The sequence below is a fragment of the Centruroides sculpturatus genome, unplaced genomic scaffold (assembly GCF_000671375.1).
Source record: "Centruroides sculpturatus isolate CEXI.00-Female unplaced genomic scaffold, Cexi_2.0 scaffold42, whole genome shotgun sequence".
NCBI lineage: Eukaryota > Metazoa > Arthropoda > Arachnida > Scorpiones > Buthidae > Centruroides > Centruroides sculpturatus.
Genome location: NW_019384399.1, coordinates 339,166 through 366,703, shown reverse-complemented (window position 1 = coordinate 366,703; position 27,538 = coordinate 339,166). Strand labels below are relative to the sequence as shown.

Genomic DNA, 27,538 nt, shown 5'->3' with positions numbered 1-27,538 from the left:
TGTTTGTATGTGGTGGTAGCCCCAAGTCTCCATTCGTGCATAGGGGTGGTTGCGTCTCGATAGCTATAAGGGTGCGGGAGATATGAGGCTGAAAGTGGTTGAAAGTGGCATTCTATTTCGAATGTTTTGTTCGAATTAAATTCGAACATAAAATTCGAATATTGGTTCGATTATATAACGACTGTAAACGTTCCAGAAACGTTGAAAATAGTTCGTTTGACTAAACGTAAAAATTCTCTAATTAGTCTGGAAACGGGGGACCTAATTTTTGCATTCTGTGAAAACGGGTAAGATTGACTATAATGTAATTATCTTAATCTTCACTATCGTTCCTTTTTAAAAACCCAGCGAAGCGGGTCCTTGCATTCTAGATTACTTAGAAAAACAGTCTTTTATATATATAAAAAAAACTATATTACATACAAATGTACGAACATATAAAAACCCAACGAAGCGGGTCCTTGCAGCTAGTATATAATAAAATCTATTAATTAAAAAAATTTAAAAACTATCGGAGGTCGTTTTTGACATCAGAAACTAGCTTTAAATAACTTTACCGAAAGAAAATCGGTGCACTACAACTTTAGAACGATGAATGAAATCTGATATCAAACTCCCATTAAAAAACAATTAAAATGCAATAAAGCGTGAAGCGCGCGTCATTAAAGGTTTTTTTAAAATCGCGATAAAATTTTTTCGCGCGGGCAAAAAATTTTGAAAAAATTTGGGGACCTAAAAAACATTTCAAAAATTCAAAAAAAAATTGGGGCCCAAATGCCCGCGTTTTTCATAACGCTATGTAACTTGCCCGAGATATCTCGGGATTTGGGCTTAAGGTGTTTTTTATTAATAAATGAATTAAATTTTAAACACGTTTACATATAAATTTACAATTACTGGAATATACACCAAATGGGTTTTGTTTATTTTAAAAAAATTTTCCAAAAGAATAGTAAAGATATAGGAATCGATTTGTTAAATTATACAATAAATTAATTAATATAAATTAATAAATTATTCTTAAGTTAAATCTTCGATAATTTATTTAATTCGTTCAATTTTAAATTTTCATTTAGAATAATGTAAATGTAAAAATCGATTCACAACGTTTATTTTTGAAATTATTTTAAAAATTAAGGCCATCTTCAAGTTCGAACTATGATAATAGGCTGAAAACGTTTGTAAAATAAAGAATTTTCTCTGACAAATAAGAATCTTACGTGATGTAATAAGATTATAAAGTAAATTTTAAAAAAAACTAAATAAAAATATGCATCTAGTTGTTTTTGATTTTGTCCTAAGAAATTTTACTACAAAGAGGACGAAGCCTAGACCAGAAGAAATTCTGCGAATGGAGTCCGACAAAAGAGAATTTTACAAACTTTTCTGGTGAAGCCTGGAAAGTTTTTTAATTAACTTTTTCCGCCCTGTGGGCACTAAGAGGGCCTCTTTTTGCATACCCATTATGAGTTCCGCAAGGCCCACAATGGGGCTGCCGGGTGGTGAGAGACGGGGTCCGACATTTCCGAACGGAATACCCCCTAAAAAATTCCTGGGGATTTTTCGACCCGTTCGGATTCGAATCCGGGTTCTCCAGAGCGGTAGGCTGCCACCTTGATCGCTCGGCCATCCGGCCGCTGCCTGGAAAGTTATGCAACTCGTTGATGGAAATTTAAAAAAATAATAAAATTCAATATACTTAATCTTAAATTATTAACTAGATGAAGAATTTAGTAATTTTCGAAATCAAAAGTCTTGTTATTTAAAAAATTTTTAAAGTTTTTTTTCTTCTCAAATCAAATTCTAGAATTGGCAACACTTGTATATACATTTGAAATTTGTAATGGCAGCGTCCATGAAGTTAATTTGACGGCATTGTAAAAGCTCATATATGTTAGAAAATGATCGCATTTGTTCGTGTTATGCTTCAAAGAAGCTTTCATTCAAAACTTTTAAGGTATAATTGGACGTGCACGTTATGAAAATAACATTTATAATATAAATTATGAAATAAATAATCGTTAATTTCATTATTTATGTATTGAGTTGGTATAAAGTTTACCTACGTGCACCGTCGTGGCCATACAGTGGGGACCTACGTTCTAACCTAACCTATTCTAATAAATTATTCCTCAATTATATGCTGAAAACACTGTAATCTCTCAAAATTATGCAAATCCTATAGGTGGTCTATCAGACCCCATAAAAAGTTTTAGGCGTTACTACTAAAAGAAAATAAAATCTACGGTTAATCTTTACCTACATGCACTGTCATGGCTGCAGTCCTGACAGACTCCTCTGGAGGGGAGCCGCTGGCAGGTCACCAAGTGCCTAACATCACTAGTTATTGATTCATGGTAGTTCCTAAACAAAAGAAAAAAAAAAGGAACCATCTACAAAAAATATAGTTAATCTGAACTAACCTAACTGAAGCAAACAGTCATGACCGCCACCATGATGGCACATATAGGTAAAGATTGACCAAATCTAATTATAATTTTTTTTTCTGTGCAATCATTCATTACTATTTAAATATTTTATAGTCATTAGTGATGTAGAAGTTTAACTCAATTATTTAAAATTGATTAATATTGTAAACTTGTGAAATTTTGCATATTTCGCAAGTTTACACAGATTTTTTAAAACTGCTTTTCTATTTATTTTTGTATACCGGTGTTCTAGAAAGAAAACAGTCAGTCATCAAGAAATAAAAAATAAATAAGAATGACAGATGTTGAAAGATAAATAATCATAAATTCATAAAATGATAAATGAAAATATATCTGTAATTTATGTTTTAATCAAGCAGCAGGTATTTGAGATAAAAAATTCCTTAATAAACAAAATATTAATTAATTTTAGATATTAAAAAGTAAATTAGCAAAGTAACACTCTTTCAAACAAGACTAGAGTCAGTCTCACAGACTGCTTGCTGACTTCTAATTGATCTTATAAATCACAAGTAGGACATATAAAGATAATGCACTCACCAGTCATATATACTTGGCGGGAAAGATTTTTAAGTGGTGGTAGAGAGCATGGAAAATTAATTGAAAAATTACTGAGGTCTGACTGATGTATGATAGTACTTAAGGATTAAAAGTATGAATTTATTTGGAGAGAGATTTTTATTTTAACAATACTAATCTAGGGCTTCACAATATCACATAGGTTATTCTATATAAAGCTGCGATACTAAACATGTTACATAGAAAATTCTTAAAAACGTATATATGTACATAGTCCACAAACATAAAAATAGTTTGTTTTTTTAGTTATTCCTAGTGATGGGCAATAGTAGAAATGTAAACAATCATTAACAACATTGAATGGGCAATTCTATCAAATTATTTGCAATATTATCAAATATTTTTAAAACAGTAACAAGAGTTATTTCCACTTTTCATATACTGTTTTCAAATATTAAAACTAATTTTTACCATTATTGATGTGAAAATTCAATAAATAATGACTTTTTCTACTCTTTTTGGCTGAAATTAATTCCTTCCACCCATTCTTAAGTACTTCAACACAAATTTAGTTATACACTCCAGACTCATACCTTTATATTTCTCCCAAAAATCTAATGGATTTTTTGTCTTTCTACTACAGTAATAGTGTATGCAAATACTGACAAAGACAGGAGTTTATTCTTCCTCTATTACTACAGCTGGTCCTCTTAGGTGCAACCTGATGGTTCTAGTTGATAGTGGATACAAACTATTGCAGTTGCATCATTTGATATTTCATAGTCAAATACACAACTTGTTTTAAAGTATCACTATTACAATACTAATGCTTATCACTAGTTATGCCTTGGCCTGGCTTAGCATTAGGCACTGGTATATTGTGTAAGCCAAATAGGATACAATCTATTGATGTTAGTGGATTATATCCTATTACCAAAATAAATAATTATTCATAAATGTAGATAAATATCACTAAATGTTTTTAAAATAGGTAGTTTTCCTAGGGTGAGGTAATTTCTTGACTGAGTGTTCCTTTTTAAAAATTATGTAATAATGTCTATATATGTCAATATGTAAATTAGAAAATCAATATTTATTTCAAAAATATATAAATTTTGTTATGTGTTTCAGAAATATATAATTTTTAATAAATGAAAACTATCTTCTATATTTTGAACTATTTTGATATTTTGTGAAGTTCAGTAAAATGAATTTATTAAAATTTTGATTAATTATTAAACTGTTTGTTTTAACAGTTTAATAATTAATCAAAATATTCCTATAAGTCTATAGAGTTACCTGTATGTTTATCTCTAAAACATTTAAGTTAATATTTTGTATTATTTAATAAATCATATTTATTTTGATATATTTACAGGAATATTATAAAATGTAACTCACTGAAATTGTCATCTTATAAAATTAGTTGTAAATTAATTGAAGAGTTGAATAAACGTGAAATGATTCAAGAAATCCATCCTGACGATTGGTAACATTATTTATTTTATAAACTGTAAATCAATTTTTATGCATACTTATTGATTTTTATGACTTTGAAATTTGTTTTGAATTATATTTTATGATAATTTCATTTTATTTCTTTTAGTTCCGAACTTGTTCAACTTTTGAATTCTAATCAAACAGTATATGCAGGATTTGATCCAACAGCAGATAGTCTTCATGTTGGCAATCTTCTTGTGATTATTGCATTGTTACATTGGCAACAAGCAGGCCATAATGTTATTGCTATTGTAAGTAAAACTATCATTTTGTTTGTCATTTTTTTAATAATGATGACAATAATTTTTTATAAACCTTGATTTTAATAGTTTAATAATCAGGCTGATTAAGTTTATAATTAATTTAGATTATCTGTTTTAATACTAATGAATAGTTTATATTTTATTGGTTAGGTTGGAGATTCTACTGCACAAATTGGAGATCCAAGTGGAAAAACAAAGGAAAGAGAAGTACTTAAAGAAGATTTAATTAAATCAAATAGTGAAAGCATAAAACAAAGTCTAGAAAGAATATTTGATAATTTTAAAAAATATTTTTGCAAAAAAAATATTGCACCTGCTAGGTATGATATATTATTTAATTCTTTCTCATTTGTTCAGTAGTTTTTTTAATTTTTTTAACACTATTTATAATTGCAAGTTTTACAAACCATCATTATTTAATTAGTCAATTTGTACTTGATTCTCTCTTGTTCTCATATTAATTGTTAGGAGTAAACAAAAGATTGCTTGAGAGAACGAATCACACAGGAATACACAATGAAACTAGATATATACAGGTTTTATTAATTCTGGAGGATGTGCATTTTGTACTGTATGTCCCTCATCAGTCCTCTTTATTTTACATCAGGCTGGTTATAGAAGCATTACAAAATTTCAGTTACAGTTAAAAATATACATAAAGTTATAATGAATACAATATAGCCTGGATGGCAGAGGTTTCATGTGTATTATGGTTATTATAGTGGCAACTGGATCTTAATTTACTGTATCCTGTACATTATAAAAGGGGAAATATGGTAAAATTCTCTTCAAACAATAAAAGTTAAAGGTTGATATAAGGAAATGTGTATATTCTAAAAAGAAATAAAATTTACTAAAATTGGAAATTAGAATTATGAACAGTTTAATGAGTTTTCATACTTTTATGAAAACCTTCTTTTTAATTAAAGAAGAAATTCAACTAAATTTGATGATTTTGTTTTTTGTTTTGTTTATTTTACTGTTTCATTCATTATAGTTTTTTCAATAAACAGTTTATAATACCAAATGATCTGCGAGATTATACCAGACTATAATATGATTGCTGCTTAATAATTAAATCTTAAGTAATTTTGCCTAGATGTATAGTCCAATATAATCTGGCAAATTGTTTAGCTTTAATTGAATATCAAGTTATTGGATGTTTGTTTTTGTAAACAGTTTATAAATTTACAAATGTTTGGATTGTCATATAAATTTTTTATTTCATTTCTATATTAATGTTATTTATGTTATCATTTCTAGAAATGAAAAATTAGTCTCCTGTGTCAATGAATAAATTTATCATCGTTTTCAAAAGTACATAATTCATTTAATAATTTTTGTATATATCAACATTATCTTCTTCATTTTTGAATAATCTCTTATTTTATTTATATTCTATGCTTTTAGATGAATCCATTTTAATTAGTCCAGGATTTGATTAAAATAGATTCATCTATCTACTTTTTATATCTGTTACAACAGATTGCGTAACATCAGTTAATTTAATTATGATATCAATATTTATAATTTTGGTAGGAATGAAAGAAATATAAATATAATAATGTAAGTTATAAAACTAAGTTTACTATCAAGTATAAAGAGAAAGAAAAGTTTTAATTAATAAGTTTTCAACATACAATAAATATAAGTTTTCATTTTTCTCTTTATACATCTTTGAATATCTAAGATATTTTTGACTATTTTTTTATGTAAGTGTTTGTTCAATGTCTTCTCCTGTATGTAAGCAATTATAAGATTTTCTTTTAACCCATATATTCTCAAATATATGTATAATACTTGAATATTCCTTTCAGTAAATATATTAATTGATTTTAGATCAGTTGAAGTCAAACAGCACATTGTTTAATACAGTCTTTTTTTAACAATAAATCTTTTATTATTTTTTAATATTTTAAGTCAATAGTTTGTTGTTATAAGTATATTATTTTGAAAGAAAATTTGAATTATATTTACTTTTCATATTTTTAGGATTATTTACAATAGTTCTTGGTATAAAAATGAAGATATAACTAACTTTTTGAGTAGAGTTGGTCGAAAATTGAGAGTAGGACAAATGCTTTCTAGAAAAAGGTAATAATAGTTTATATGAAATCTAGTTGGAAAACAATCAGTATTTTAATTGATGATGATAATTTTAATCAGCATAAAATCAAGACTTGAAAGCAGTGAAGGAATGAATTTTGCTGAATTTACATACCAGGTTTTTCAATCTTATGATTGGCTCTACCTCTTTGATAAATATAATTGTAGAATTCAGGTAAACTATTCATGAATTAATACTGTACATCAATATATGAAGTTAAAAATTGTTACAAATTAAATTTAACTATGTCAAATATATGCAATTGTATAGTAATTTTATACAGAACAATTACATTTAATTTCCATTGGTTTCATTTACTAATACTTTTCAAATTTTTGATTTCTAAGTTATTTTCTTCTCATTATAAATAATTCAATTGATAGAACTACATTGAATTATTTGCATTGATAGCATACATTCAATATTAAAATTTATTAATTATTTATTAAAATGCACAGTTTGATTTGAATGTTAGTTTTAAAATATTTAATTTCTTGATATTTTTAATACATAAAATTCAATCTTATGAAGAATTATATTTTAAATTTAAAACTTTTTAATAGTCTTTCATTATTCTTATGCATTTTCTATACATTATTTTATCTATACTATAATTTAAATATTTGTTTTATTATTTTACTGTAGATTGGTGGAAGTGATCAACTTGCAAATATAGATTTAGGACACGATTTATTAAAACGTACACGAAATGTTAATTCTTATGGTAAATGTTCATTTAATCTTTTTCTATAATACAGTAATTTTAATTTAATATTTATTTATAAGTCTAAACAAAGATGAATAAGTATTGTAATTGTTAACTAGATTTAGTAAATTAAAATTTAGGTAAAATTCATGATTTTTGTTTTGATATTGATATTTTTGTTTTGAGTCTGAATATCTGATGACCTTAGAAACATTGTGTTTATTGTATAAGTAATCTTCAGCTCTTTGATTGGAATAAATCTCTCAATATTTTCTTTAGAAGTGTGAAAAGAAGAGTTTTGAATTTTCATTGTGTGATAAAGTGACAGATATTTTAGTGTTTTCTAATGAAACTTCTGTAAGGTAATCTTAGTTGCATTGATCTTATGCTGATTTACATTAGAATAGATAACATGCTGCAATAGTAGAACTTATATTTTCACTTTATTATTTGGTGTAGTTTTGATATGAGAAAAACACTAATATATTTTGAAACATTATATCAGTGTTTTTCAACTGGTCCATGACTAGTGCTGATCTGCATAAAAATTTCACTGGCTCACAGAAAAATATTTTACCATACTGTCACTGGTGCAGTTGATTACAGCTGACATTTAAATAGTAATCTGGAGTTACTATATGTACTTTGTTAAATATGGTAATTCTAGATAAGCATAGTCCCATATAATTATAGTCTACATCCACAGTCATATATAATTACAGACCCACTTAAAATTAGCCATAACTTTACTGGTCTACAATGAGAGAAAGATTGAGAAACAGTGCATTATAGTACAGAATTGATTCTTAAAACACATATATAAACTTTATCAAGATTAATCCACAATTTAATAAATATTAATTTTTTCATTTCATTCAACTCTGTGAAATGTTTGTTTTCTTACAGAAGTGTAGAAAATATTATTTTATAAATGATGCAACTTCTAGACTTCTGTAAAAAAAAAAAAAAATGCATTATGCAAAGTATTTAAGTAATACTTTGCATAATGCATTTTTTTTTTAACTTAGAAATGAAAATTAGCATTTTTCTATCTGCAATTATTTGTATTCTTAATTATTATGATTAGGATGAGATTTCTGTATTGCTTGTTTTTGCTTTACAGTTGGATACTAATGATTCTATTATTTTTCCTTTCTAGCAGTTTCTTGATATACTTATTGTCTTATTGACAAGCCAGACAACTTCATATATTTAATTTGCAACTTATGAAACATGTCAGAAGTTACAAATTAAAGTTTAGATGTTTCAGATTTAATAGCTGTGATTCTTGTGATCATTAGAAAAGTATTTCATCATCCATTGTCACAAAATTGCTTTTTAAATTAAATGATGTTTATACATGTCTTTAAATGACTACTGTATTTTTGTATGTATAATCCACAATGGCATATATACACTGCAAAAAATTGCTAGAATAAAAATAAAACAATATATTCTGTGCCTCTGGGGCTAGCAAATTTGTAATTACAATTTACAATCAGCATATATCCATATAATCCATACCCAAACAAAATATTTTTAAATATGCATGAAAATACTGGTTTTATTTTTAGGAATGAAACATCATTAATTAATTAAGTCCTTAGTTTTCAAATTTGGGAAAGCCATAATTATTCTGTCCTTCCTTACAATAGTTACAATAGTCAAATATATAATATAAGGTAAGACCAAATTTTATAGTTAGTCAGAAATATAAATTTCCAGATTATTTTTGGGCTTTAGTTTGATTAATTAATCAATATAATGTGGGCTTAATAGGAGATTAGACCACCACATTAAATTTAATTTCAAACTTTTAGCACAAGGCAGCAGTCTACCTGCTTACGTTTAGGCCAAATTATGTTCTTTAGTTAATTTACAGTATAACTTAAATATACTTAAAACTTAATAACTTAAAACTTATTTAGTATTTAGATTTCTGATTAAAATTTAAATTTAAATAAGAAGTCATATCTTCTTAAACACGATTAAATCATTCTTTTTTATTTATTTTGACCAAATTTAATATTCAGCTTTGTTTAATTTGTTAACAGTTAATTTATTAAAATTTTTTAACACTACGATATTTATAGAATTATAATAAATTTATAGGCTTAACTGTTCCATTGATCACTGCTGAATCGGGTGGAAAATTTGGTAAATCAGAAGGGAATGCTGTATGGCTCAATGAAGATAAAACAAGTGCTTTTGACTTCTATCAAGTGAGTAAATAATTAATGTAATACTGTAGAGAATTAAATTAATAACATATTTATCAGAAACCAAGGTAGCCCTTTTAGCATTAAAGCTTACTTTGAAGTACAGTTTTAAAGATGGAAGAAAATATTATTTTGAAAATTTGTTTATATATCTTTCTATAATCTATGAATAGTTCAGACTAAGATAGTTTCAAAATTTTTAGTCAGTTTTAGAAATCTAATTTACCTGATTTAATATAGATTAATCAAAGGATTGATTTTAATGAATGAAGATTAAGATCAATTTATGTTTCTGTATAATTCAATAGTTTATGACATCATAAGTACAGTACATTGAATTGTAGACTAATCATGATAACCACATAAATAATTGAGGGCAGAATAAATAATCAAATAAATGTGTAGTGTGTTGGCTATTTCTTGTAATACATTTATAACTGACATGCACAGTTTTCTTATATGATCCTTATATAAATTTAAGTCACAGTTTGTGATTTAAATTTCAGTAATGTATTGTTGTCAAACAAATTTGTTTGATAAGTCTTACAAATGATTATCATAGAAGTGAATTTTAGTACAGCTGTCCCTTGATAGTCCGACGTTTTTAATCTGACATGCTCAGTAGTCTGATGCACCTCTTGTCAAGGTACCTGTCCCCGTTATATGTCTGCTTGCACAGAAGCATATCGTGACGTGAATCTCCCCATCCAATTCTTACACGATGACACACATTTCATGTGTTTTCCGTGAGCAGTTCTGTTCGAACAGTTGGAGTAGGGATAGACTACTGCTAGCAAAACAATGCCAAATATGTAATCACTTTCAGTAATCCGGACACTTTTGGTAATCCGACACCCCTTTGGTCCCATACCTGTTGGATTATCAAGAGAGAGCTGTAATTATTTCATTGATTAAAATAATTGCTAAAATAAATTGTTTTAAATCATAAATTTGCAATGTATTTTGTTTAATTTTTTTGAAAAATAACTAAAGTTGAAAAAACTTTTACTCCTAAGTTCTTACAAAATTTATGTATTAATCAGAATTGTACTGAACAATTTTGGCACTCAGGCAAATCTCATACCTGGCACCCCTGATTCAATGTTAATTACAAAAAAATTTTATAGGTTTATTCTGCACTTGCTCACTTTTGCTCCCATAGTTATGCCACTAGTAATAATGTGATTAATAATTAATAAGTTTTACAATAAAAAATTATCAGAAAAATAAATGATACATTTTATAAGTGAGTCTTTTTATATATAGTGATATTGAACAGCAAATAAATTTAAATAAGAAAGAAATTAAGAAGAAAATACAAATTTTGTAAGCATTTTTCATTTATTTAATTTACTATAAAACGTTAAACCCCTACTCTGCAACTACCAATTAGTCTTTTAGAGGAGTTTCTTATATTTAATTTTTATCACTTGTCTTTTAGAGGGGTTTCTTATATTTAATTTTTATCACTTGTCAAAATAACAGAGAAATATAAGACTGGCATGAGTTTAGTTTCTCATTTAAAGTATAGTGTATTTCTGACAAAATACTGTAGAGCCCCACAATTCAACTTAATGTGGACTGAGAAGGTGACAGGTTACCGAAAATTTCAAGTTTTATGGCACAGTAATGATACTAATCTAAATAGTGGAATTTTCATAAAGGTTTTTATATATGCAAATTCATATATGTATTAACTATGTACTAATAGTGACTATTTCTATTTATGGTTAAATTTTAAATAGAAAATTTATTGGTTTTTCAGTGGCTTTTTTAAAGTTAGTGACATTCTTGTTGTGTTTTATAGTGGCACTTTGATAAAGGGTTACATTTTTTGTTAACATATAGAATCGATGCTATTATCAAGTGTCATCAGTGAATAACATTATTTTATCCTAGTTTTTAAGTTGTAGAAATAAAAATTAGATTACTTTTTTTAAATATCATGACAAGTTTTATGGAATGTTGAATTTTCAAGAGTTGAATTTCCAGGACTGTAAGAAGGAAAGGTTATAAAAAAGATTTTAGTTAGTTACTGAAATAACAACATAATTTCTTTGACACAACTGATTAAAAACAATACATCTGCAACCCACATTAACTGTACTAATGTCATATTACAAGTGATAGTTTTTAAAAATTTTTGCCCTACTTCTAAATCAGAAGAGCAATAAGTTGGAACATATAGCATTTATTTATTAGAATGCAATTTTCAAATTGCAAACCTATATATTCCCACTGTCATCTGTACATCTGTCCTTCATTAATCTGGAGAATGGAGTTAGACCTATAGAAAGCTGAAGCCAGAGGCTTAATAGAATAAATAATAGTTAATAATTTTTAAAAATAAAATTATGATTAAAAATTGCACCCAAGCATTGCAATATCAATAATATACAATCAATTTTTGATTATTAGTTGACACAAAGATATTTATAGATATCAATACTTTTTAAAGTTTTAAATAAAAATTAATTTTTTATTCGTTTCATATTATACGTGACAATATATCGAATATTTAAATATTGTGAAAAGAACTAAAATATTCATCAATTTCTTAAAATATGATGATTTTTTAGTTCTTTTTGCACTAGAGAGAAACCAAATTTTATTAAAATCCTTTTAATTAGGATTATGCTAATTAATGCAGTTTCTATTTTGTTAGAAAATTATATAAATTAATATAATTGCTATTTTTTATGCTGTTTTTTATAATATGCAAATTCATATATTTAAATAATTAAATTTATATCAATTAAAAGTTTTATATAATTATTTTAAAAGTGTTTCTATGATAAATAAATATAAAATTATTATTATTTTAGTTTTTTATGCGTCTACCGGATACTTCTATTCAGAGATATTTAAAGTTATTTACATTTTATTCTTTATCTGAAGTTGAATCAATTATGCAGAAACATATGGTAAAAAATAATTTTTATATTTTTACTTAATGTATAGATTTTACTTATTATTTTAAATAAAATATTAATAAATTTCCATATAAAAAATATTTAGGAGCAATTTTTAAAAGAATTAATTTTTATTATTTATATCAAGGAATTATGGATATAAAGTAGAAGGATATCATAATTATGTTTCTGTTTCATTTACTCTTCTCAGGATTAAAATGAAATTTGAAATTTCACAACAAATTTCATTATACAGTAGAGCATCGATTATCCGACCCCAATTAACCGACTGTTCTAGTCAGCAAACTCAAATGTTTGCTAGTGATGTGGCACTACAGTATTTGGCTATGTCTTGGCTACTTTAATAGTATTTTTATGTGTTTTAGCTGGCAACATGGCTCGACCATGAAAGGGAGCCAGTATTTAAACGAGGCTTAATTTTCTAATTTTTAACGATACTATAGTGATGATTATTATTTTAAAAAAATTTTTGTTAGGCTTAACATCGATGAAAATTCAACACAAAGTAGGTTAATAGCAATATACTAATATACTAATTACATGGGATATACTAATATACTGTACTAATAACGTATTTCTTCATATTTTTCGTTTATCCGTTTTTTTCAGTTATCCGACCAACCCCAGTCCCCAATTCAGTCGGATAATCGATGCTCTACTGTAATTTAATTTAACTAAAGTAATTAAACTTTATTAACTGAAACGATGAAAATAACTAATAAAAATTTACAAGCATCTCTTTCATGAAATCTTTTAACTTTTAATTTTATTTTAATTTTATGGATCATATTTTCATGACTCATCAAATTATCATAAAAATAATCTAGAAATTATTTATGATTAACAAATATAAATGTAAAAATTTAATATTAAATGTTATTTGCCAGTTCAAAAGCATAAATTCATTTTTTTCTGTTCAGAATAATTTAGCATGTTGATGTATTTATCAATTGCTCAATGTTTCTTAGACATGATCATTACTATTAAGCATTTTATTTAGCCTATGAGACATGCTAAATTATTCTTTCATATTTTATAATAGGTATATTTTCTGACAAAAATCCTTTTCAATTTTTTATAATGTTATTTTAATTATTTAATAGACTTAATTTTTCTGGAATTTCAATTATTTTAGGATTATTCTGTAATTATAATTTGTGTTGAATGATGTGGCTAGATTTGTTATACAAAACATAAGTTATATATACTAAATAGATCAACTAAACATTTAATAAAATTTTAAAAATAATTATTTCATTGCATTTATATTATATTAATTGTATATAAGAACTGATGGTGTATTTTAATCACTTAGACAGATATAAAAGACATGATATACATCTTTTTAATTCATGAAATTACACTTCTATTTCAAAAGTCAAAATAATCAGTATAAAATGAAAACAGTTGTGCATAATATAATTTTGCATGTGAAAAAGTCTATCATTAATAGATTTTTTCATATTAACATAGATCTTTACAAAATTATATTGATGTTTTGATGATTTAAAATCTTTGTATTTAAATGAAAAGTGTTATTACTCATAATCAATCCTAATGTTAACAAAACAAAATTTTGATAAAATTTACTTATAAAATATTTTAAAAATGCAGTTAATTGCCATGCCTTCTTATTAGTTTATATTCTAATAATTTGTAAATTACACATTATCAAAATATATAAATATATTTGATTGTAAAAGTTCAGATTAGTAATCAGTTTGCATATATATTAAGGGTGAAAGTTTGATCATAAATTAATTATGAAATAAATAAATATTAAGCACTAATTTACATAAATCTTTTTTGAAATTTTAGGAAAAGCCAGAAAATTGGTATGCACAGAAAAGGCTTGCTGAAAATGTTACCAGATTAATACATGGAGGTATGTAATTTCAATGCTTTTATAGATTACATTTTTTTTCAACTATTGTAAATTTTTATTTATATTTTAGAGACAGGCTTGAGATTAGCAAAACTAGCAACTGATGTTTTATATAACAATTCATTCAAATCTTTAAATGAATTAAATGAATCTGAGATGAAGCAAATTTTTAAACAAGTACCATCAATTGAACTTTTATTAGAACCGGGAATCACATTAATTGATTTAGCAATGAAAGCAAAATGTTTTGGATCATTGAGTAAGTTCAGTTAAATTTATTTTATTATGATTTATAATATAATACAACATTATATTTTTATGATTAGAGGATGCAAACAGAATAATTAGTGCTGGTGGAATGTATGTAAACAACCAAAAAGTAACCACACCTAATTATGTAATTGTGGATGGACAACATATTCTTAATAGTGGATTAACTTTGTTGAGGACAGGTGTGTATTTATCAATTAATTTCATATTTCACTTCTTTTCAGCAGTTTTAACATTTATATGATATGATTAATTCTAACAGTGTAAACTTAAAAGAAATTAAACTGTTTTTCATAAGTTATCATTCATTAAATTTTATTCAGAAATGAAAAGAAAGTAAATTTAAATGACATACTATCATGTTTAAATATTTGTTATGAATATCATAACAATACAGGTTTGTTGAAATATTGAATAGATAAAAACAAATTAATAATATATAATATTGTATAATGATAATTTGTAAGTCAAAATGTTAAATATTAATAATTAAGAATTTATTTTGCATTTGTAATATGCATACAATATACAGATTTTTTTTATTTTTTAATAAATACAATTATTCAAATATTTTATAATATATATAATAATTTTATGAGATCTAATATCTAACAATATGTAATTGTATCAATAATTATAACGTGAATTTGGTTATAATATCAAACTTTTGAGATTTTTTTCAATAAAATGAATAGAAATGATATTTTAAACATGAAGAGAAATATTATGATAATGATAACAAAGAAACATCTTAAATTCACACAAGATATAAAAATTACAGAGATGATAAAATTATTATTTAATATTAAAGAATTTCCTATATGTCCTAGCATGTTAATTTTGTTCTCTTAAAAAGTGTTCTCTGCTTATGTGCATTATCTGACATTTCACTCTCATTCTGTTTGTTGTTTAAATTTTCAAATAAATATGGAACTTAAACATTTTCTTGAGTATTTAAAATTGCAATCAATTGGAAGAATTGAAGCTGGATGGTCACAAACAGAGGTTATCAGATGGTTAAATTTTAGCTGTTCTGTCATTTACAGACTTTTGAATCATTAGAGAAACTGAGTCAGTATTCAGAAGACCACCCAAGAGCAATAACAAACAAAGAGAGCTATCTTCTCCTAGCAGGCTGGATACATGACAACAATGCCCCAACTGCAATCTGATCTCAGAAGTGCTATAGGAACTGTGATGACTTCTACCATTAGTTGAATGTTTCTTGAGGGTGATGTTTATACTAGGAGACCAGTGGTCTGTGTGCTTCTCACTCCATGCTACAGACAGGAACATCTAAATTGGTGCAAATTCATATAAACTAGACCCAGGTTTGTTCATTTTACAAATGAGTCCAAATGAAATGCTTTTCAGAGTGATTCTAGACACACTGTACTTTGGAAAGGAGATATGGTGTTATTGTTACATCATCATGAATGGTAACACAAATCTCTATGTGATTTCATCTAGCAACCTAACAGGTCAGAGGCATAGGGATGAAATCCTGGATCAGTTTGTGAGATCATATTCAGGTACAATTGGGATGCAGTTCATTCTACAGGATGCCCATCCTCACAGAGAAAAAATTGTGGATAAAATCTTAAGACACATACCATAATCTATAATGAGTGGCCAGCACATTCTCCCAATCTCACTTCTGCAGAGCACATTTGCAATGCTCTAAAGAGACATGTTTCATTCCTTTAACTCACTCCTTAGAATCTCCAAGGACTCCAACTGGCCTTACTATGAGAATGGGAAAAAAATATTTAATTTTCTTTGATCAGTTGCCTCATAAACAGTATGTAGCAATGCATTGTTATAAAACAGGAGTTCTTAAACTTTTTCCATTCATGACCTCTTTTTGCCTAAGAACATTTTATGCAACCCTTGTTATATAAATATGTAGATACATAAATAAATATACAAATAAAACATTAACCAGTAATAAGTAATAATAACAAATAATAAAGAATTGTTTGGAACTAAATTTATTTAGTTCCAAACAATTCTTTATTATTTGTTATTATTACTTATTTTTACTGGTTAATGTTTTATTTGTATATTTGTAAGTATAACAAAGAATTGTTATACTTAAAATTTTCCACTTATTCTATTTATTAGAATAAAAGCAAATTTGCATGCTAATGAGATGGATATGCTTGTTTATTTTTGCATAAAGAGTTAAATCTTGGCCGAGTATTTGATACTGCAGGACACAGGACAACTTCACCATTTCTCAGAGTTGATTAATATTTTGATTTTGCAATTGTGAGTAGGCTCTGAGGTATAACGAAGTCGTACCTCTTTTTGTTGGCAACAATTTGGTGAAAACTGCCCACTTGTCAGTGGATGGCTTGTCTATTTTTACTATCTCGAAGGGTCAGGTCAAGTGGAGGAGTTGAGAGAGATCGTCAGTAAGGCATCAGCGATACTCAAGTAAATGACACCATTTAACAATAAAACAAAATTTTATTAGACAACGACTTAGATAACATAACTAACATCGAGATTTGATCCACATTACATGTGGATGTGGGGGGTGCGTGCCGAGAGAGAGTTTACAATACTCATTATCATACCTCTAAAGTTGCTTGTACAGAACGATGTAATGGAGATCGAGAAAGATTCATCATGGGTTGGTGGAATTTTGTCTGGACTTGTCCTGGCGACCACAAAATCTTTTTCTCTGGCCTTTGATTCTTCCTTTGTCCCGGTGTGTGCTCTATTTATCTTCCTGATGACATTATCATTTTTCTCCAATTGTGAAGTTCGCAACTGTCATTTTCGAGTTCTGGAAGGAAAGGAAGTTACTCCGGGGAAGGAAGTGTGTTCGTCCTCCGGTTACAAAATTCGACAATATTTCGAAAGAGGGGGGAAATGGAAGATTTTTTTTTTTTCATTTTTTTTATTTGTTCCAACCCTCACACAGTTGTCAATGATGAAAACAAAAAAGGCTGTAATAAATATAGTAAAAAGCATAATGTATAATAATTGTATAATAATGATTGTATAATAATGAAAATTTAAATAATACTGTTCTATCTGTTTCACCACATAAGGTTAAGAATAAAGATTTTAAGTATGAATTTTGTCTCAGGAATTGAAAGAATTGATTTCCCAAAGTTTGACACTAATTGAAACAAATGAAAGTGGCTTCAGTTCATTATCTCAGGAAATAAATATATATGAAGCCTCAGGTAAAAATACTCAAAAATGCTTTATCTAAATATATAAAATTACTTGTCCTGACTGCCTGACTGACTGAGTGAGTATTGATTTATCATTGCCCAGAGCAAACCGCTGAACCTAAAGAGGTGAAATTTTGAACACAGGGTATGTCATGAAAATGCACACTAAGAAGGGATTTTTCAAAATCCCTTCCTCAGGTAGAGGGAAAGGATTAAGGCTTAACCTGAAGAACGGCTTCTACTGTACTATTTTAGATGCGATTTTTTGTTTTCAACTATGTTTAGTCTTTATTGAGTACTTAGGTGTATTAAATTGATAACATTTCAGACATTGTTATAAATATTTTTATATATTTTGATTTTTTAACCAAATGATCAGATTGTTTTAAATTCGAATTTGTTATTGCATATTGGTTGATTATAGAACGATTGTAAACGTTCCAGAAAATGATCAAATTGAAAATAGTTTGTTTGATTCTTAGCAATTCTCATCATTCTCAGTGGTAGGTGTTATATAACAATTTCTACAGTTGTTGAAATACTTAATATAAATGGGGTTTGCTTGCAAAACCCCTGCAGGCGAAGTCATGGGTAACAGCTAGTGTTGCATAAAACATAAAATGAAGGAAATTTCTTCATTTCTGGAATTTTTATTCCAGAAATGAATATTTTTTTTATTCATTTTTATGTCAAAACAAGGACCTGTTTGTCAGATAAATCAATAGACTATTGAAAAGTTATTTTAATAAAAATTTTAGTAAATGTAGAAACGAATACAATTAACTTTTAATATGTTTAAAAAAATTAAGTAAAGGTAAATACAAGACAATCTTTTTAACTTCTAGTCTTACTTTGTGAGATTTTTTTCTGCATCATTTTTTTCTAATTGATAGAAGTCTTTTATAAGTAATCAATTTCTTTTTAATCTCAAGAATCCAAAAAGTTTTGGAAAACACAAATCCATAATCACAATATACAAGCAAAGAATGTACAAATTTTATACTTGTGTGCTAAGAGATGACAGCAAGAAAACATTAAAATTTTTATTTTTGGCAATTATATTGATACTATAATGTTTTTTAAGTGCACAAAACTTTGCTGACCCTTTTGTTTGCATTTGTTTTTTTTTTTGTTTCCAAAAATGAGAAGCCAATAATATAACCTTGCATGGGACACATGAAAAGCTAGTTATGGCTTTTACCTATCAGTAGTATGCGTTTGATACATTCTGAAGTACAAAAATTAATTAGTATATGTATATAACTCAATGTTTAAAAAAAATTTTTTTTATAAATTTTTTAAAATTTTATAAAAAAAAATTTTTTTGAATTAATAAAAATTTTTTGAATTATATCGATACAGTAAAGATTATATTTAATTTGTATAAGAATTACCGATGTCAGACATGATGAGTTAAGTTCTTAGTCGATGAGTGAAGTTCTCGGTAGAAAAGTTGGTTGATGAGTGAAGTTCTCAGTAGAAAGGTTGGTCGATGACTGAAGTTCTGGAAAAAATTCACCCGCTTTTATCCTCAGCTACTTCTTTGTCCTGTCTTCGAAGAGTTATTATCTAGGTCGTGGGAATGCAGCTGGTCTTTTAACTGGGGACAGCTGTGTTTTTTTTTTTTTCTAACTACGGTGCATAGGCTGTTTTTTTTTATCTGCTTCATAATATACGTTTTGTTCTTTTAAGAAAAATATGATTGGTTGTTAGTTTTTTTTTAAAGAAGATGTGATTGGTTAGTATTTTATATAAGTTAATTTTTTTAAAAAAAGAGAATTAGTTTTATATTTAAGCTGCAATCATGGGGATGTACGGTTTTCTGGTTACTTACGGAGACTATAAAATATACTCATCTTCTTCAATTCTGTACCGTACTTTGGACGCTTGCGTTTCCGCGGTAAAAAATTTCTCGTTTGATGTTCCTGATAATTTTCCATTTATCCTCCGCTATTTCAAAGTCAAAGATATTTGGAAAGGAGAAGGAAAATACGGTTTTATAATTGTTGGTGAGGATGGAGGAATTAACGAAGTATGTAATGGATTATACGGTTCGTTCGAACGGTGTGCGGAAGATATGAGAGAAATATGTTTAGAAAATGATAAGAAAACTTTAGTAGTGTTTAAAGAGATAAGTCCAGGAATGAAATATTATAAATTTTCTAAATTTTCTAAGGGTAAGAAAGCTGATTAATATGTATTTCAAACATCCTAGTACTTGTGTAATTGCTGGTCCTTCCCAATCTGGAAAAACCACATTGGTGAGGAAAATGATTCACAACAAAATTTATGAAAATCCTCCGAAGAAGATTTTATGGTGTTACTCCGTATATTTACCGTTTTTTCAAGAAGAAAAGGATATTACATTTATGTACGGCTTACCCGAATCTGTTCAAGGATGGGATTTGATAATAATCGATGATCTGATGCATGAACTGTCTCCAAAAACAGCATTTTTGTTTACGACAGAATCTCATCACTGTAATGTAAGTGTGATTTTAATAATGCAAAATTTGTTTCCAAAAAATAAGATTATGAGAGATATAAGTTTAAATACACATTATCTGATTTTATTTAAAAATAATCGTGATGAGAGTCAGGTGAATTGTTTAGGTCGCCAAGCTTTTGCGGGAAAATTTAATTTTTTCATGGATGCATATAAAAAAGCGACAGAAAAGGATTTTGGTTATTTGTTATTAGATTTTCATCCTAAAACAGATAAGAAATTTTCTGTGAGAGATTCTTGTTTTCCAGACGAACGAGGTATTTTTTGGATTTACTTACCGATAAAATGAAAAACGTAAAGAAAAATTATCATATGCTAGCGCTTTTAGCGAAGACTACTCCTTCACAAAGGAAAGCCATATTAAAAGAAGCCACTCCCAATCAAGTGAAAGTATTGTGTGAAATTTGTGATAATTTGCGGAGAGGAAATATACCCACCGATGTTCGTAAATTACGAAAATATAAAAAAATTATCAGGAAATTAAGCGAAAAACGCGTTCCTTTAAATACCAAGAAAAAAATTTTGGTTAATCAATCTGGTGGATTCCTTCCTCTTCTACTGGCGCCGTTATTGTCTATGGCAGGAGGGTTAATCGGTAAAGTAATAGGAAAAAGAATCTAATGGCGAAGCAGATGGCCTTAGTTCCTCCCGAATTACTGATGAGTTATCAAAAGCCTGAAATAAGAATTGGTTCTAATATCGAAGAATTACTCGAGAGTACAAATTTACCTGATGACGATAAAGTCAAGTTATTAAGTCAATTGATTTCGAGATATCAGAGAACAGTTCACGCTCCTAAAGAACCTGTCAGAGTATCGGTCGTATCTAACCAAAATGAAGAAACAGAATCTCAACCGAAAGAAGAAACTGATGACGACGGATTTATGAAACAAATAATTTTATCGGTACCTCAATTATATCAAAAATATATACCTCATTTAATCGCTAAGTTGGATCAAAGTCATTACGGATGGAATTCTAAAGGTGAATTAACAATCGATGGAAAACCTGTTATCGGGAGTCATATAGTAGACTTAGTTTCGTATGTAATGAGAAATAGGAAAACTGCATTACCTCCCATTGGTTTCAAAGACTTTTTTGATGGCTTAAAGAAAATAAATATTCCTAAAGAGTGGATCGGAAACAAAAGTTTGGCGACATCATCATCGGTCGAAACTCCCGAAGAAATTTTCTCTCATCAGTCGAAAAAATCTAAGAGGAAGAGGAAGAAAAATCTCGAATGGAAAAACTTTTGAAATCAATATACTATAATCCTAAATCTCCGGCGTCTTTTGGTGGTGTGAGTAAATTAGTTAAAGAATCAAGTTTGCCGCGATCTGTTGTTAAAAAATGGCTGTCTTCTCAAGTAACTTATACGCTTCATAAACCTGTAAGAATTAAATATTCGCGACGAAAAACTATAAGTTTTTATCCTAACGACTTATGGCAGGCTGATTTAGTTGTATTAAAACAATTTTCTAGATTTAATAATGGAATAAAGTATTTACTAACTGTAATCGATGTATTTACTAAGTATTGTTATGTCGTACCGATAAAAGATAAAAAACCCCAATCGGTTTTTAAAGCTTTTCAAACGATTTTTAAAAAAAGAAACATTCCGAAAAATTTACAAACTGATAAAGGAAAAGAATTTTATAATAGATTAGTAAAAAATCTTTTTAAAAAATTTAAAATTAATCATTATTCGACTCATTCCGATACAAAAGCTGCTGTTGTTGAAAGATTAAATAAAACTTTGCGAAATAAAATATATAGATTATTTACTTATCGTAATTCTTATAAATATATCGATAAATTATCGGATATTGTGAAAAGTTATAATAATAGTTTTCATAGAAGTATCGGTATGTCGCCGTCAGAAGTTACACCTTTGCATCACAGCTCTATTTTCGAAAAGTTGTACGGTATAAAAGGACAGAACACGTTTAAATTTAATATTGGCGACCTCGTTCGAATTTCGAAAATACGTAAAACATTTAGTCGAGGATACCTACCGGGTTGGACGGAAGAAATATTTATTATTTACGATCGTTTTTCGTCTCATCCTCCGACGTATATATTGAAAGATTTAAATAACGAGATTTTGGAAGGAAGATTTTATACAGAAGAATTACAGAAGGTAACAAAATGATGCAGTCGGACTTTTTCGTCACTCTGATAAGCAACGCCAGCATGGAGTTATTTCCCGAAAATAAGCAGTCTCATTTCACCGTGAAAATGAGTCCACCTATTGATTTACGCGGGAAATGGGTAGTAGGTCTGAGCGAGGTTATTATTCCTAGATATTGGTTCAACATATCAAATCATAATAACGATTATACTATTACTAGACATAAAATTAGAAGAGAAAAAATAACTGATGTAACATGTGAGATTCCATTAACTACAGGCGATGAAAATGAAGGGACGCTTTTCCATTGGATAAACAAGAATATAGTTTCATTAACAGGATCTAAGTTGGCAGAATTTGTTTTAGACAAGGATTATAAAAATGTAAAACTAAATTTGGAAGAGGGATTCGAGTTGCGTATTTCGAGAGAAAAGGCTCATAAACTACTTTATTTTTTAAATTTACCAACCAAAGATATAGTATTTAAACAACGGAGTTCGAGTTTAATATTGCGAGATGAGAGTGAGGAATATCTATCAAATCCTAGATTTTATAAAGATCAATTTATAACTTTAATAGAAAGAGATAAAAAAGTTGTCGAGGAAATCGATGTAGAGGAAAAAATTTTTATTCCAATCGGGTTATATTCCTCTGTTGAAAAATTTCTTGGAATTTTTAAATATATTAAATTAGCATTACTACCTAATAACAAAATCGTTTTAAAAGTTCATAAAAATATAACAATTGAATTCGGAAACGAATTAAAAGATTTGTTAGGATTTAAAAAAAGCAAATTTTCCGAAGGCGAATATGTGAGCGACTATCCCATCGAATTATCTGCCGGAATTTCAGAAATTTTTATTTATTCGAATATCGTTGCTTCTCATCGTGTTGGGGATATAACCGCTCCACTTTTAAGGGTTATACCTGTAATGGGGGAAAAGTCAGATCAAATAGTTAGGGTCTACCAATCACCTCTATACCTTCCTTTACGACGTAATTATATAGATACAATTGAAATCGAGCTGAGAACTGCTAGTGGAAAAGAAATCGTCTTTTTTGGAGGAAAGACATTATTAGTTTTATCTTTTAAACAGATATAAATATCGTATATTTTATATATTAACGTTAGTTCGTCTTTGTGAAGTAGAAAATGAAGCTCGATCCCCGAGATTGTATAGATTATTACTGCAATCAAGCAGGAGGAACGGTACTGACACACGAGTTTCCATTATTTACACGACAATTTGGAAGAGGGACTTATTTTGCTGGACCGCAAATACAGAGAGGATACGGATTTTTCGGGGATTTATTTCGTAAATCTATTCCTATTCTTAGTAGAGTAGGAAAGTATCTAGGGGGTAAAGCTTTAAAATTTGCATCGAATGTCGGATCGGATGTAATTGGAGGGAAGTCGTTTAAAGAATCTACAAAAAATCGTTTTAAAGATGTGCGATCTGAAATTAAGGAAGACGTGCTTAAAAAAGTGCAGACAGGATCGGGTATAAAAAGAAAACGACGAAAAAGATTAACTCAGTCGGAAAAGAAGAAGAAGCGAAAACTTAACGATATTTTCGGTAATTAAGAAACGATGAATGTCCATTCGTGTGGCTGCACCAAATCCGAATTAGATTTGTTTAAGAATGTGGGAATCCAACTGGCTATCGACAATACGTATGAAGTCACTGCGCATCCCGTCGCTGCAATTAATGACAGTAGATCACCTATAGAATTTCTTATATCAGGATCGGGTGAGCATTATATGGATCTACATTCGATTTATCTATGTGTTCAAGCGAAAATCGTAAAGAAAGATGGATCAAACCTTGGGTCGGAAGAGAAAGTTACTCCTGTTAATTATTTTTTAAATAGTTTGTTTTCTCAGTGTACTGTGTATTTAAATGACAAATTAGTAATTACGCAGGTTAATTACCCGTATCGAGCTATATTAGATGCCTTGCTATTTAATTCGAAAGAAGTGCAAGAAACTTTTTTAACGAGCGCGTTATTTTTTAAAGATACTGCCGGACAAATGGATTCAATAAATCCGTTAGATGAAAATAATACTAACTACGGATTAGTTAAAAGATTTAACATCAGCAAAGGAAGTAGAATAATAGATTTAATGGGACGTCTTCATATCGATTTAGCGAACCAGCCTAAGCTTCTAACGAACAATGTAGACCTAAGAATTAAATTGGAGAGATCTAAAGAAAATTTTGCGCTAATGGCGGATAACGACAACTATAAAATTATTATTAAAAACGCCTCGCTAAAAATTAATAAAGTAGACGTTAGTTCGTCAATACAGATAGGAATTGAAAAAGCGCTCCAAACCGGTATAATTAAATTACCGTTCCGTAGGACAGATGTTAAAGTCTTTACATTAACTAGCGGGATTCAGTCTACAAGTATATCAAACGTTGTTATCGGTCAACTACCTTATAGAATAACTCTCGGATTAGTTTCTAATTCTGCATTTAATGGAAATGTGAAGCGTAATCCTTTTAATTTTAAAAATTATGATTTAAATTATATATGTTTATCAAAAGACAATCAAATGATTCCTTCTAAACCCTATACTCCGGATTATACCAATAAAATTTATGCAAGAAATTTTATCTCGTTATTTGAAGATACCGGATGTATTCATCATCATAAATCTATAAATATATCGTACGACGAGTACCGAGACGGTTATACTTTATATTGTTTCGATCTTACCCCTGATAAATCAGGCTCCGAGAATCACGTTAGTGTTAACGAGCTGGGAAACATTTCTGTGGAATTAAAGTTTTCGAAGGCGATACCAGAAACCATAAACGTTGTTTGCTTGCTAGAATATAATAATACCTTAGAAATCGATCATTCACGAACTGTATTCGTCGATTATTAATGAATACCGTTACGTTGTGGAGATTAGCAGCGAGCGATCCGAAAATAAAAAGAAATTTTGGAGGTGTTTTTGCATCTGACAATCTACCGTTTCGAGTTGGTAATAAACAATCTTTTATAATTAATTTAGATGAAAAAAATAAGCCCGGAAGTCATTGGGTATCGGTATTTTTTACGAAAGATAAAAATTCTTGCATTTATTACGATAGTTATGGATTAAAACCGAGGAAAGCGAGTATCATCAGATTTATAAAACGAAATTCAAAAAAATATTGTTGGAATAATATTATTCATCAAAGTTTGTTTTCCTTAAACTGTGGTTATTTCTGCTTATATTTTTTATATAAAATTAATAGAAATCTATGTTTATCAGAACTGCATGTAACAGATAAATTTTATAACGATGAATTTGTTAAAAATTTTGTTAAAAATAATTTTCATTTATCAAAACCGATTGTAATAACCAATAACCAGTGTTGTAATTCAATAAAATAAAATCTATTTAAAATATGAAAATTGTGTTTTTTATTCACAAAACTTACTATTCATTTTTCTGCTATCCGAACCTCTGGCAGTATTTATACTGATACAGGATTTTCCTTAATAAACAAGTTATGCATTCACCCTGACCCACAAAAATAGGTAACCGGATTTTTCCAATTCGACTTGACAGGACATGTTACAGATTTTCCCATTCGACTTGACAGGACATGTTACGGGATTAGGTTAATCTATCATGTTTTTTTTTTTTAAAAAAAAAACGACAATAATCATCTGATTTGGTGTGAATATCGAGGTGTTTTTTATATATGAGTTAGGGTTAGATATAATACTGATTATATCCAACAGAATTATGTACTTTTTCAATACTTAAAATATAAAGAAGTTTTATTTAATACATACCTGTTTTCAAGGAAGAATTCTTATCCTCAGATGTAATGGTAACAGAGAGCAACATAAGTTTTTTATTATCTAGAGATTATATACGTTTTAAGTTTTAAAAAAAAAATGATTTTGTTCTTAAAGAAAAATATAATTTTTGGTGTTAGTGATTGATATCGGCAAGTGAATTATGGTAAATATTTTTACTGATCTTTATAGATAATATACAACTTGTTGCTAGATCCAAATCGAATTTCGTCTTTTTTTTTTACCACCTCTTTTCTTATCAAAATCAAATTCTACAATTAGTTTAATTTTATTTAAGTTTTCATTATATCATCAATGATGTTACTAATATCATGAGTATAGAGAAACAAAAAACTGTCATAATATTTTTTTTTTCTCAAAATCAAATTCTACAATTAGTTTAATTTTATTTAAGTTTTCATTATATCATCAATGATGTCACTAATATCATGAGTATAGAGAAACAAAAAACTGTCATAATATTTTTTTTTTCTCAAAATCAAATTCTACAATTAGTTTAATTTTATTTAAGTTTTCATTATATCATCAATGATGTTACTAATATCATGAGTATAGAGAAACAAAAAACTGTCATAATATTTTTTTTTTCTCAAAATCAAATTCTACAATTAGTTTAATTTTATTTAAGTTTTCATTATATCATCAATGATGCCACTAATATCACTAGTATAGAGAAACAAAAACTGTCATAATATAATTTCTTAACCGAATTATTAGGCGAAAAAACAGCTGTCCTCTACTGCCATAGTTTGAAGACAAAAAAAAGCTGGGGAAAAACAGCTGTACCCAAGTTAAAAGACGAAAAACACCTGCGAAAAAACAGGTGTGCCCTTGTACCAGTTAGAAGACAAAAAACACAGCTGTCCCTAGTTCCAAGACACAGCTGGGGGAAAAACAGCTGTCCCAGTTTGGTAGTTTGAAGACAAAAAACACAGTGTGGGAAAACAGCTGTACCCTAGCACCGTAGTTAGAAGACAAAAACACAGCTGTCTGAGTTTAAAGACCAGCTGCGTTCCCACGACCTAGATAATAA

General features: G+C 28.1%; 2 protein-coding genes across 3 annotated transcripts in view; both read left to right on the top strand.

Moving 5' to 3' along the window:
• Positions 1-1,836: 1,836 nt before the first annotated feature.
• The window catches only part of LOC111618582 (tyrosine--tRNA ligase, mitochondrial-like), a 30,287-nt gene continuing 4,585 nt past the window's right edge, over positions 1,837-27,538 (top strand). Inside the window, exons 1-12 of one of the 2 annotated variants that reach the window (XM_023360138.1) lie at positions 1,837-1,957; positions 4,348-4,458; positions 4,576-4,720; positions 4,883-5,052; positions 6,725-6,826; positions 6,899-7,013; positions 7,485-7,563; positions 9,658-9,767; positions 12,590-12,688; positions 14,516-14,582; positions 14,653-14,841; positions 14,909-15,034. In XM_023360138.1, the coding sequence (XP_023215906.1) occupies positions 1,902-1,957; positions 4,348-4,458; positions 4,576-4,720; positions 4,883-5,052; positions 6,725-6,826; positions 6,899-7,013; positions 7,485-7,563; positions 9,658-9,767; positions 12,590-12,688; positions 14,516-14,582; positions 14,653-14,841; positions 14,909-15,034 (1,369 nt within the window). In that variant the 5' untranslated portion in view covers positions 1,837-1,901. Of the gene's footprint in view, positions 1,958-2,788; positions 2,813-4,347; positions 4,459-4,575; positions 4,721-4,882; positions 5,053-6,724; positions 6,827-6,898; positions 7,014-7,484; positions 7,564-9,657; positions 9,768-12,589; positions 12,689-14,515; positions 14,583-14,652; positions 14,842-14,908; positions 15,035-27,538 lie in introns of those variants that run through there. The other variant, XM_023360139.1, reaches the window with a different exon arrangement.
• LOC111618584 (uncharacterized protein F54H12.2-like) lies at positions 24,243-26,267 on the top strand. Its single transcript, XM_023360140.1, has one exon. It carries the CDS (start codon positions 24,272-24,274, stop codon positions 25,574-25,576), a length of 1,305 nt encoding a protein of 434 aa, XP_023215908.1. The 5' UTR covers positions 24,243-24,271; the 3' UTR covers positions 25,577-26,267.

Bases quoted from the DNA above. Each gene is read 5' to 3' on its own strand.
- LOC111618584 (XM_023360140.1), top strand. From the start codon at position 24,272: ATGAATGTCCATTCGTGTGGCTGCACCAAATCCGAATTAGATTTGTTT.